Here is a 13,576-nt window from a genome sequence, read left to right on the forward strand (position 1 = left end):
CGAATGCACAAATAAGCAATAGTGTAAAATTCGTAACAAATTCATTTTAAATCATAATGTATTAGTTCTAGATTGTTCAGAAAACTATTTTCATCCCCTATCATTTTCGTATTTTCTAGTTTTAAAAAAATGTCATTTAAAGGATTCAAAAGGACAAATATATATGGGCAAAATTTAGTCATTTTTTTGTTAAGTTAAAAAAATGTTATATTTGATGTAACTGAGATAAGTAATTATAAGTAATTGAACATTAACAACCGTAAGAGAATGCTGTTAATGTCATGTGGTTGTAATTATTTTTCAATTTTGATTATTTTTATGGTCATTTCTTAATGACTTAACGTTCGACCAACATTTGACCAACGTTTGTTGACATAAATGGTATTTCTCGGAAACAGTCAATAATAAGATGGTACCGTCTAGAAGTCGAAACTTTTTTATGTACCATTGAGAAAAGCCAATTATAAGATGGTATTATTGAAAATTTCCCAATTTCTTTTTACCACTCACAACCAACTGTGCTAGCCAAGCTCAAATACTATATGTTGGACTTCATTTTTAATATCCTGGAAATTCTGCCTAAAATTCAATGAACTAAAAACACCATTTACTGTTCATTTTTGGAAGGAACATCATGCAATGCAAGGGGAGTATTTCTAACTTTCTTTGTAAATTATTTTTTTTTCTTTTTGTATTTTTTTAGAATAATAATAATAATTATTATTATTTATATATGTATATATTTTATTATATGTGCTAAATCATTGAGGACAATGACTCGTTCAAATGTGGGGAGGTGTTCTCAATATTATAATTATATTATTATATTATTATATATTATATATATTATATATATTATATTATATTATATTATATTATATTATATTATATTATATTATATTATATTATATTATATTATATTATTACATATTAATAAAATAAAAATAAAAAATGCCTTGTAAAATAGTTAGCGCATGACATGTTAGCAAAAAAAAATTGCATATTTCATAAATTAATTTATATAAATTGCATTAAATCATATAGTTGTATTATATGTTAGTTGCATATTATTGCATGATCTCGAATTAGTAGTGGTCCAGGTCAGTGACCCATGTGATATTCTGTGTAGCTTGTTTTTAACTAAATCTTGCTATGATCACTTGATGTTATAATGCGTAGTGTCACTAGTGCAGAATTTATTTTCACTACACAATTTTATGATGCTCTTGAATTGAGACTCGGATATCCTTGTTTCCTGAGGGGGTAATTCCTTGTTTATAATTAGAATTTTGACTATTTATTTTTGAGCTTAGTATGTAAATGCTAAAGTTTGAGAGAAGTTGTGGGATGTAAGTGTCTTCAAAAAAAAGAAAAAAATGAGTATCAATAAAGTACACAAAAAGGTGGTATAATTGACTAGGTTGAGCTCATTAATACTCGAGTATTTAAGTCTGAGTGGACTTTGTGCCTAGTAACCTAAAGCCTTTTATGGTTTGGGATTGTTGACCCAACGCACGCTACATGAGTATTAGTGCATAAATCTTTAGGGATCTTGACCATTACACGGTTAAAAAAATCACTTAATACAGATGTGTGTATAATATGATTGGCGAAGTCTGAGAGTGGTCGTAACTCACTCACACTGAGAAGCCACCCGGCCTTGGACCTAGCTTGTGAAGTCTTATGGTGGTCGTAACTCATTTACCCTGAGGAGCTTCCTGACCTTAGACCGAGCATATAAAAAAAATTATATATGTATATATACACTAGTAGTATAGCAATAAAATAAAGACATATAAATTCCTTGCTAAACTCGAATGATGGTTGGTTCTAGTGACGAAGTGTTTAAGATCTATTCTAGTGATCAACTTGGGAGCTGTTAACTCGCGTGACTTGTCATGTTGAAGCTTGTATGCCTTTGTTCTTCGTTGAGTAGAGAGCATTTTGTTAATCTCAGCACACACACGCACTCTGCACTTGTGTTTACTATGTGGTGATGTTTTAGTGCGAGCTTGATGCGTTTAACTTGTTGTATATCCTGAGAGTATTGCTAACTTGGCGTACACTATTATGTTTGAGATCCTTTGTAATCATCCAGTTGCATTCATGTAGGTAGTTGTAGTCCTCCATTGCTGAGGATGACTGTATTGCATGGGCTGGGTAGATTTTGTGGGTATATCTTCTATAAACCCTCACGAGACACAGCTCATCCTATTAGGGCTGCCTAGGGGTTTATCGGCTTGTTACATATGCTCAATACAATCGTGTCATCTACGAAAGTGGAGTTAGTTAGTTCGATAATTTTATTTCTCTTAATTGCCCGAGGACGTGCAAAATGCTAAGTATGGGGATATTTGATAAAATATATATTTGTGTATATTTTAGATGATATTTGTTCCCATATTGATTATGTTTTACATTTAATTGGACCTTTATTAATTAGTTTATAATATTTTATTGTAGGAAGCAAAAAATTCTAAATTGGAAAAGATTGGAGCTAAATTAGAAGAAAATTCGGATTTGTTGGACTGTTTGCGCAAGACTTATTATTTGGGCCGTATCTTGAGTTCCGTACATCGGATTTGGGCGATTCAACAGCCCACGCGAAGATAACGAGATTCTCTTTAATTAGAGAATGGTCCAGATTTCAGAATCTATTTGGATCAGCCCAAGAAAAGCAGAGAAAAGTCAACTACGAATTTTGACCGTAGAATCCTTTTTGGTTTGGAAAACTTTTATTTTATTCCTAGAAATAACAAAAATACTTAATATATTAGGTTTATATTATTTGAATATACTTATCCATAGCCACCAGGAGAAGAAGCTAAGGGGAGAAGGAGGAGGACTTTATGCTTGGAGATTTGATATCAACAACATAGAGATAATTCTTGGTTCCCTACGCTTTGTACTGTAATCTAATCTTCTCATGAACCTTATCACTTTTACTATGATTATGGTTGGCTAGATTTTTATTGTTGGATGGCTGTTTTGAAGCCCTAAACTTTATGACAATTATACAGTTTTGATTTTCTGAGATGTGTTCTTGATTGTGCCGGTATATACGTCAATGCTTATAGAGATGCATGAATTAACTATGGTATGTGGTCATCCAGTTATGTTTTGTGATTGCTATCTCTGTAAAGTCAATTAATCTTTCTATGTGGTCATGGAATTAGTTGTATAAGTGTGTAATTCGTTTAAACCTTTTAATGTGGTCATGGGGTTATACGGATAGCATAACTTGTTTCTATGTGGTCATGACAGGTTCTCTATAGGTATCTTTCGGAACATATCAGACGAATTTCAGAATTGTGTCATGAGTTTAGGGTGGATCTACATGCTTTCCAACATGTTTCTTTAATTGTTTACAAACAAATCTTTTTCTTGCTTACTAGTTAATTTAGTTGTTAAACAAGACAAAACCAAATTCATTCTTGATACCATTAGCGAAATAGAAGAGAAGTAAGCCCTTGATTCTCGGCGTAAATCGATACCTTATTTACTCTACATTACAAACGACACAAAAAGGGTCTAAGTTGAGTCACAACAATCATCCGTGCTTATAAGTAAAAATATTCAAGGTACACATTTATAACCTACTATCCGTGCTTATTAGAGGTGAAATAGTATTCGATTTTCTAATGCACGAGAGTATGAAAAGATAAAACTACGCTGTCTATACTTTTCGCACAAAGTAAACGTGAATAATATATGTTAACAGAAATGTTATCGATAATGGACAAAATGTTCCAACTTTAACAAGTTAGCTTTTAGGTAGCACCGAAAATATAACAACAATCCAGGGGAGGGAACTTGGGTACTTATGTGTTTATATTTTTTAAGCTGGGTACCTTAAATGACCTAATTGCCATCGATGCACTTAATTTAAACTAAATCTCTATAAAACAACAGATAAGTGACAAGAACAGTGAACGTCAAGGCCCAGCCTCCAAATATTTGTCCCCCTCAATTCACCTTACTGAAAAAACGATGAATTAATGCAGATGCAGGGATATCTTTAAATCGTTCTTAACTAAGCTTTTGAATCGTTGGTAACTAGGCCGTGACTACCAACCCGATATCTTCTATTAAAAGATTGTCAAAGTTTTCGATTATTCGATATTGAGATCTGGAAAACTAACTATGGCCTTATTATCACCAAATCATGCTTTTCTTTACACTAGTGTGATTTGTGCCTGTATTTGCATGACTCAATCCACTGATCCGGACATCATATCTGACTTCGTAATCCCTGCTAACACAACCACCATCGACGAAAATTTCTTCACCTACACAGGCTTGCGGACAACATTTACAACAGAGTTTCCGACAGAATTTAAGGCCACAAAGGCAAATATGGTAGAATTCCCGGCTCTCGTCGGCCAAAGTATCTCATACTTGGTTGTTCAGCTTCCTGTAGGTGCTGTAAATCCTCCACATCTGCACCCACGATCGTCGGAGCTACTTCTGGTCATATCGGGTTACATTGAGGCAGGTTTTGTTGACACAAGTAATAAACTTTACACACAATTGCTTCAGCCCGGGGATATTTTTGTAGTTCCTAAGGGATTATTACATTATCAGTACAATGCAAATGCTAATATAAATGCCACGGCTTTGACTGCCTTTGGTAGTGCAAATGGAGGTAAAGTAACACTTCCTGTGGCGTTGTTTGAGACCGGGATTGACGATGAAATTTTAGCTAAAAGTTTTAGGACTGATATAGCTACTGTCCAGAAGATTAAGGCCGGTTTAGCGCCAAAGGAAGATAATACATGAAGCTTCTTTATCTTCGTATTGAGAAAGTCTATTCATATGATCTTTACCCGAACAAAAAATGCGAAGAAGAATCGGCACGCACGATTACCCTATGTAATAAACCGCATATATTCATGACTATGCAGGGTCAAGACTGGTCAGAATTTTCATAATGATGCAACAAGACACATTAAGAAGCAAGATATATATAATTAAAATATAGGACTTGTTTGGCTGCCACTTATAAGTGGCTTAAAAGTAAGAAACATTTACATTTTTTAACTTATAATTTACTTGTAAGAAATCTCAATCCACATAATTATAATCTGCATGATCTTTTTTAGAATGAATTGTGTGGTTACAATGTTTATTTGTTCCTTACAAGCTTATTGTATATCTCTTACATTAAATAATAAATTTTAGATAGTTCACCAGTTAGTATACTTGGCGGAAAGGTTTTATTTCTTGAAGAATACACCACGTCCGTTGATCCCACTTGCGATATTCATCGAAGAATCCGGAAGACCATTGAATCTAGCAACCGCACAGTCCGTAGAAAAGAGACTAGAAGATGCAAAGTCTTTGTCACCACCCAAAACTGGCATGGTCACCCCCATCTTAACTCTACTAGTATAATTTCCAGCATAAGTTTGGCCTAACACGCCATTAACATCGTTGCTCAATGAGAAGAACGTAAATCCTATATCAAGATGTGCAAAGCAATCGTCACTTGTAATGGCGTAATTATGCACAAAAGATTCTCTGCTAGTAATAGGTACTACATTTGCTTTAATCTTGAAATTGCCTTCCACTTCTATTACTATAGCATTAGTATCACGAGACCGTCTGATAGAGACTTCTGGTGCGGTTTTAGGCTTCCATTCTGCGCCTTCGGTTTCTGGTACAAAAATTGGTTCACCATTAAAGCTTAGCTCCACCCTATCAACTGCACTGTCCCAAATTGCTGTCTTCATAGCACCGATGTAGAGTTGGTGGTTATCAAAGATGATTCCAAGGGATTGAACCCATGTGAAGTCCCTTCGCATGTTTTCGTTTCTTTTTCCAATGAAGTGAGCATTGATGTGTAGATTCGAATCTGAAAGTAGGCAAAATTCTTGGTCCTTCTTACCATGGAAGTAAAATGTGATTCCATCTCCTCCAACGAATCTCGGATCTTGGCATACTGCACCTGGCTTGTTGCAATCTGTTGAGATAAATCGTATGATCGTTTTAATTAAGTTAAAGGATATGATGGCTCCGAAACCGAATAGTTTCTTTGCACTTACGCATATCTAGTCAATATATCCATTTATTTTTCTTAACTTTTTTGAATGAAATTTTGCTGCTTAATACTTTCTAAGTGTTGGAGCATGCAAATTGCAATAGAAGCTTACCGCAAACAGGGCTGCATGTGACACAATCAACTTCACATTGGTTCGGACAAGCACTAGGGCAATTTTGCTCCTGTCGATAGCACTGTGGGTAGAGCTTGTTTTTGCAAAAGGCCTTCGCAGGAGAAGTTTCTGTTTGTGGCGGTGGTGGCGGAGGTGTTGCTACTGGTGGAGCTATCTTACAAACTGGCTGGCATGAAGCACAATCAACTTCGCAGGATCTAGGGCAAGTGCTAGGGCAAAAGAACTGCTGATTAAAACAACCAGGTCGAAATTTTTTATCCTTGCACCTCACCTTCATAGCTTTCAAAGGTTTTTGTGGCGGAGGTGGGGGAGGTGTAAGTGCTAATGAAGCGTTGCAGACAGGTTGGCACGAAGCACAATCGAGTACACAAGTTCGAAGGCAAGAATCGGGGCAAAGAAGCTGTGTTTTATAGCAATCAGGATAGTTCTTGTCTTTGCATCTCACCTTCTTAGCCTTCGGAGTACCGTCAGCAACAACCACGGAGAAGAAGAGCAGGGCACATACGCAGAGTCGTAGAATTGTTTGAGCCTTCATAATGAGAGAGAGAGAGAGAGAGAGAGAGAGAGAGAGAGAGAGAGATTGGTGATTTAGGGTTTATGTAAAAGGTCCATTTATAAGAGAATTTGTACATATGAACACAAATGTAGACTAGCATGTGGGTAACCTAAGAATATGCACTATGTTGCTGGTTAATTTGTGGTCTAAGTACCTTTTGACTCAAGAAACTCAAACAGATCGAAGAATAGGGAAAGAATGAGAAGTCTCTAACAAGAAATTGAACAAATTGTCTTCCCTTCTTTGTATAATTTGAACGTATTAGTATCATTCATCTTCCCCGTATGATATCAAATTTGACCATTTCGTATACAGCAATTTGTGGCTATTAACAATAATTTATTTGCATTTTGTCGGTTTCTTCACTGTTATCTGAAGGAAGTGCAAAGAAAGTCATGTCAATTACTCTCTCTGTCCCAATTTATCTCAATTTATCTGTCTTTACCTAACTTTTACCGAAAATTTCATATAATATAAAATTGAAAATACTTATAAAATTTATATCATTAGAAAGTATGTTTAATCTACTTTTATACTTATATTTTAATTTTTCAAAATAATGAAAGAATGAGTTTTTATTTCCAGTCAAAGTTCAGTCTTGACCATTAAAAATTAAACAAGGGAGTATTTATTTCACCTCGAACCTCATCAAAACTTCAACTCAAGTCACCTCTCGAAAATGTCTTCTATACTTTGCTGTCAATGTTGTAAAGTCAATTACAAAGCTTCACATGTCCTTGTATATATAACAAAGATTGAAATACATTTTTGATTATATGTATATTTATATTCAACAATTTAAATACTCCATTATTCTTAAAACTTTTTCAGCGGGTGAATGTAAATATGTATTTTATTTTAAATGTTTGTTTTTAAATGACAGTATTTGAGTTATCATTTCAAATTCTAATATTTAAACTAATATTTAAATTTCTTGAATTTTAAATAAAATCCAAATCCAAATTTCAAAACATGTTATTTAATCAAATCCAAAATTTAAAATGAAATCTAACATGATATTACTAGATTTATATAAAGTTTGTAGTCGATTTGCTTTTGTACACTTTTCTCATTTGCATCATTTACTTCAAATAATTATATTTTGTTAACAATTTTGCATTTCATTATTTCCAACCAAGGGATGATATCTTCAAATATTAAAAATATTAAAGATACATGTAGAGCTGCGATTCGTATCGAGTCAAGCCGGTAAATTGATAATGATTTAATTTTGAGTTCCCTTATTTTTAACAGAGTCAAGTTGCTCGTTTAATTTTAATGAGTCAAAGTTCATCGATTTAGAAGTTAATAAAAATAACATAATTAATTTGTAATTTATAAATATTAAATATAACATTTAGTAATAATTTATTGTAATTGTATATGATTTCGAGTTTCAGTTCAAGTAAAACTGAATTTTTCGAGTTTCCCGTCATAAGTTGGTCAAGTTGGACATATATTTGGATCGACTCTTTTACCTAAACAAATGGGTAAAATATCAAAGTGGTCACTCAAATGAACACCATATATCACTTTAGTTTTAACAACCCAACTAATTAAGGTGCCTCGAAAAGAAAGATAAAAATCCAAACTTCATAATTTAAAATCTGATAAAACTCTACAACTTCTCAAAAAATCCGATAACTTACAATTTTTGAAATAAAATAAAACTAAGTTATCCAACAACGCAAAGAAATTATAACAAAAACCTAAGAAAATACAAAACTCCTCAAATTCAGGAACTTCACACTCTTCCCATAAGTAGCCCACCTAAGAAAACATACCTGTCGGGGAAAATAAAGGAAAACAAAAGGACCGGCAGTGAGCTAAAGGCTCATATACGGATATGAAATAACGTATAAGATGAATAAAGATCGGACATGATGTCAATATGAATATAAACTGAATAACGAAACAACGAGTGATGCCAAAAGTCAGGGGAGATAAATACCATGATACATAACTTCACAATATGAATACACAAATATATTCGAATCAAAATAACTTACTCTTCCAAATATATATTCTTACCACTTACAAATAATGATCATAAGTAATATAATCGAAAACACAAATAATAAACTATAATCATACTCGTACACATACTCTTACACATATTCTCACACATACAAAATAATACACAAAATAGCTTACATACGGATATGAGAGACAATCTTACACTTACAGGATATCCTACATTTTCGATTATCCAGAAATATGTAGTCATCAAAACTTACAGGGGCTTACACAAAACAAAGCAAATGATACCCAATATCTTACAGGGGCTTGCACGACAATAAACACGTGCAACCCAAAAGGCCAAATCATACACATACTAGCCATGGTTATACGTGTCCCACAACTTCGGCGACACGCCCATACAATTTAAGTACACCGCATAGAAGGTGTCAAAACGAGATTATCCACTCGCGACGGATGTCTTACAAACTCCCAAGTCATACAAATAACATAAATAACTCAAAATAAATACTCAAAGATCACACACTCAAACATCTTACATCTCCAAAATCATATAGAAACTAGCATGAAAACCCGTGCGAGGCACGGGTCATGTTCTAATATAAATTTTAAATTTTCGAGATTTTGTGGTGTGTGCGATATTCATTATTTGGTGATGAATATGTTGTACTTTAGCTATATAATTACCTAGTTATAGATGAAAACTATCCATAATTGAATTATTTTTTTTTGCGAATGAGCAGTGTAGATACTTAATAGTTTACAAGATTGTGCACAATGTTTATAAATCGACTTACTTGTGTTTTTGGTCCATGTTTGCAAAGAGTCACATAGATAACAAAACTGTGGACAAAAAATTTCTTTATGTACCCAATTCATAAAAGTAGAGTTTTTTTCCAGCTTACATAGATTCATCCATACATAACAATACATAACAGTTCTTGTGTAAAATATTTATTGGTACATGATGTGATTTTAGTTTGAAATGTATATTGGTACATGATGGTCTATTTGTCAAATTACCTTCTCTATAATTGGGTTGATGTGTCCCTGATATTCTTCATCGATTCAACATATGTGGGAATGTTGTTTGCAATTCACTAAAGGTATGCGCTACTTTATACTCTAATCTAACTTGCTTGTTTGATTTTAAATCATAAAGTAATATAATATAATTTGAATAAATAAATACAAAAAAATACTGTGCTTAAATATTTTTGATAAGTTATAATAATTAAAATACCAAATATTTCTATAATACGCGACACGCACACACACGTATCACGTGTATGAGTGGAAATATAAGATTAGGTGGGCGCGTGATCTGATTTTCATATGTAGTAGTTTATTATTATTATTTAACACTACTTTGAAATATAGTCCATCTATATATTATATATAATTTATTCATACTATAATGTGAAATAATATATTATAATCCGAATTAAGATATGTAAAACTAAAATTATGATAAAAAATTATTAATAAATTATAACAATAATACCAAATATTATTTCATTCACGCGGCACACACACATAGATACCATGTGTATGATTGAAAACACAAGTAACGTAATTTTCAGTGCAACTATTTATGTATAGTAAATTTTTATTATTATTTTATTTTTATACTAAATTAAATAATTTAGAAATGTATAAAGAGACCTTATATGATACATAATATATTACAATCTAAATCAATAAGTATACAAATTTGATCAATATTAAAATATGTTAATAGAAACACAATAATTAAACTATCAAAAATTTCTTCATTCATGCGATATGCACACTCTTATAATTTGTGATATAAAACACAAATGAGTGATTTTCAATTGGTAAGAAAATGTCTAAATTAGTGTATATACTCAATTTTGAAAGCCCTAAATATTAATTATATTTTTAAAAGTAAGCACAATGATAAGTTTGTCATTATATTTTAATTCATGCGACACTCATACACACATATAATTTGCATGATTAAAAACACATGTGAGTGTTTGGTCTAGTGGTAGGAGATGTGCAATCTAGTATATAGATTCAAGTTCAAATTCATTTAAATAATTTTTTTAAAAAAAATTGTAAGTCTAATGAAAATTTAGACATTTTAAACTGAATAAATTATCATAATATTTATATGGAATAAAATGTCTCTTGAACAAATAGCCCCATGTTGGGCTATCACGGGTCATTTTCTAATAATGTTTTAGAATACATAGCGTATAATTTAAAAAAAATAGTTTGTGCCGATTTTGTAAGAAATAAAGTATATAACCCCTAATAATTTAAAATAAAGTGTACAAAAAATATCAGTGAAGACAGCTTATTCTCAATCATTTTCTAGCCCGTTGACTAAATTCGATCGTAAAAAAAAATATTTTAGCTTGATAAATCTCTGACATCATTTGTGAAAAACGGTATTTTGAGTATTTTTTAGAAATTAAGTGACATTCTGATGTTGAGTTCAGAATAAGCTCAAATATATTAGTCCAAATAAAAATTGGAAAAAGTTTTACCCATAAGTACACATAATAGTACTCGGTTTATCTTATTATTGTTGACTTTTATAACTTTACAGTCAATTTGATTAAATGACTAAAGTAGAAAATATAAAAAGAAATAGATGATTAAAATTTGGAGAAAAATATCCCAAAGTACGTACTTAAAAGAGTTATATGAGCATGTAGTGTATTTTTAATAGTCTAATTTTTTAATCAAATTCTGTAATCATAAAAATACCCATGCATTTAGGAGCATTAAGCCCTGAAAATATTCATTAGTCACAATATATATAATTCCAAATATTAACTTCTTCGAGACACACAATCATATCTAATATGTGTATGATTAACAATATATATAGTTGTGTGACTTAGTGGTATTATGTTGTGTAGAGTATTTTTAAGACCGGGTTCGATTCCCACTAAAAGCATGGCAAATGTAAAAAAAGACAGATAATTAAAAATTATTCGTTAGTCACAGTAAATATAATACTAAATATTAACTTCTTCAAGATACACAAGCATATCTAATATCTATATGATTAACAACTCATATGATTTAGTACCTTGGTGGTATGCTGTTGTATAGAGTATTTGTAAGACCAGGGTTCGATTCCCACCAAAAGCATTTTTTTATAAATGGTAACTATAAGGGCAATTTAGACTTTTTAAGTTAAATAAAATGACTCACCATTTAAATTGAATAAAATGTCTCAACAATGCCCTATGTTGGGCTAAGCATAGCAAATGTAAAAAAAGATAGATAATTAAAAATTATTCATTAATCACAGTAGATATAATACTAAATATTTATTTCTTCAAAACACACAAGCATATCTAATATGTATATGATTGACAACTCATATGATTTAGTACCTTAGTGGTATGCTCTTGTATATAGTATTTGCAAGATCAGGGTTTAATTCCCATCAAAAGCATTTTTTTATAAATGGTAACTATAAGGGCAATTTAGACATTTCAAGCTAAATAAAATGTCTCACCATTTAAATTGAATAAAATGTCTCACCAATGTCTTATGTTGGGCTATTATATATATAATAATAGATAGATAATAGATTTATCAGAATAACCTCAAAATATTATAACCCAACATCACGAAACAAAACATAACAAACCACTAATTATTGATAAGCTCAAATCTGATCAGTTTTAAAAAATGTCAAATTACTGCATAAAGATGAAGTCAACTGAAAAAGTACGAAACACGAAAGTCATAGGAAATTCCGAGACCTTTCCAGAATGGTAAGGCTCGTCAAAAACGAACAAGTAACGAATTCAGAAAATAAATAAATGCGGACTGCAGAACAGAATCAGCTCCTGATTACAATAGTATTTTGATATTTAAAATATCAAAATCACAGAGTTTAGCATCCGAATGTAAACGTAAATTATAGATATCGAAAAGAGATTTCCAGAATGGTATTGTTCATAATATTTGAACAAATATTCAATTTATAATGAATTTACGAAGTTAGGCCGCACAAATAGAAATTTCAGCAATAGATTACACCTTAGTTACCCGGACTCTTCATTTTGCTTCGATTACCCGTGTCGAACACTCGATACTCGGACATGGGTATAGACACTTAGACACTTATTTTAGGCAAAAAAACATGTAAATTTTTCAGAATATTGTCGAGTCCGACACTTGGATACGAACCCGTGTCCGACACCCATACCCGAGTTCGGGTAACATAGGATTACACAAATAACAGATTTTGACATAATTACAAGCATAATTTCACAATATGCAAAGAACGAAAAACGAAGATAATCAAATTAGCTTTCAAACGAGTATAGAATTACAACAATCCAATAAACAAAGAATTAAATTCAAATTTCACTAGAATTCAGATTACTAGAAACGAGGCACACGAATCCGATGAAGTACAACAAGAATGATAGTATAACGAAAATATCCGTACGCACAAATTCGAATACGAAAATAAAGAGTACAAGAAAGATATCTGTAGATCAAGATCTTAGTGACCGAGTATGACAATAAATGAATTAAAAACTCCAAATCATAGAACCCCAATTCCACAAACTCCAAATTCTTAACCCTCCAAAAAGTTCTTGATGTTCATCTCTATCTCCATCTATTTTCTCTTTCTCTCTTCTCTCTCCCTCTCTCCTCTCTTCTCCGATCAAAGTAACGCAAACCCTTTGTTTAGCAAACCATAACTCTTCTCTTCCTTCTTTCTCCTTTTTTTAATTAAAACCCTCACTCTTTTTTTATAAAAGACTTACTATTTTTTTTAACTAAAACTCTTAAAACAATATATTCAGAATAAAAGACTAAAAATAAACTTACACAAACTATTTAATTACAACACATTGACATT

General features: G+C 31.8%; 2 protein-coding genes across 2 annotated transcripts; one reads left to right on the forward strand and one right to left on the reverse strand.

Moving 5' to 3' along the window:
• The first annotated feature begins 2,249 nt into the window (after nucleotides 1-2,249).
• Nucleotides 2,250-4,779, forward strand: LOC141691549 (putative germin-like protein 9-2). The gene is made up of 2 exons (XM_074496279.1): nucleotides 2,250-2,335; nucleotides 4,221-4,779. Exons 1-2 carry the CDS (start codon nucleotides 2,250-2,252, stop codon nucleotides 4,777-4,779), a joined length of 645 nt encoding a protein of 214 aa, XP_074352380.1.
• Nucleotides 4,780-5,117: 338 nt separating this feature from the next.
• LOC141691550 (uncharacterized) lies at nucleotides 5,118-6,708 on the reverse strand. Its single transcript, XM_074496280.1, has 2 exons — nucleotides 6,153-6,708; nucleotides 5,118-5,962 (listed from the first exon to the last, which is right to left on the reverse strand). Exons 1-2 carry the CDS (start codon nucleotides 6,706-6,708, stop codon nucleotides 5,217-5,219), a joined length of 1,302 nt encoding a protein of 433 aa, XP_074352381.1. The 3' UTR covers nucleotides 5,118-5,216.
• Nucleotides 6,709-13,576: the final 6,868 nt, after the last annotated feature.

Source organism: Apium graveolens, chromosome 10 (assembly GCF_009905375.1).
Source record: "Apium graveolens cultivar Ventura chromosome 10, ASM990537v1, whole genome shotgun sequence".
Taxonomy (NCBI): domain Eukaryota; kingdom Viridiplantae; phylum Streptophyta; class Magnoliopsida; order Apiales; family Apiaceae; genus Apium; species Apium graveolens.

Coding starts and splice junctions, on each gene's coding strand:
- LOC141691549 (XM_074496279.1), top strand. CDS start 2,250: ATGCTCAATACAATCGTGTCATCTACGAAAGTGGAGTTAGTTAGTTCG. Junction 2,336..4,220: donor ATTGCCCGAGGACGTGCAAA/ATGCTAAGTATG, acceptor GACTCAATCCAC/TGATCCGGACATCATATCTG.
- LOC141691550 (XM_074496280.1), bottom strand. CDS start 6,708: ATGAAGGCTCAAACAATTCTACGACTCTGCGTATGTGCCCTGCTCTTC. Junction 5,963..6,152: donor CACATGCAGCCCTGTTTGCG/GTAAGCTTCTAT, acceptor TTATCTCAACAG/ATTGCAACAAGCCAGGTGCA.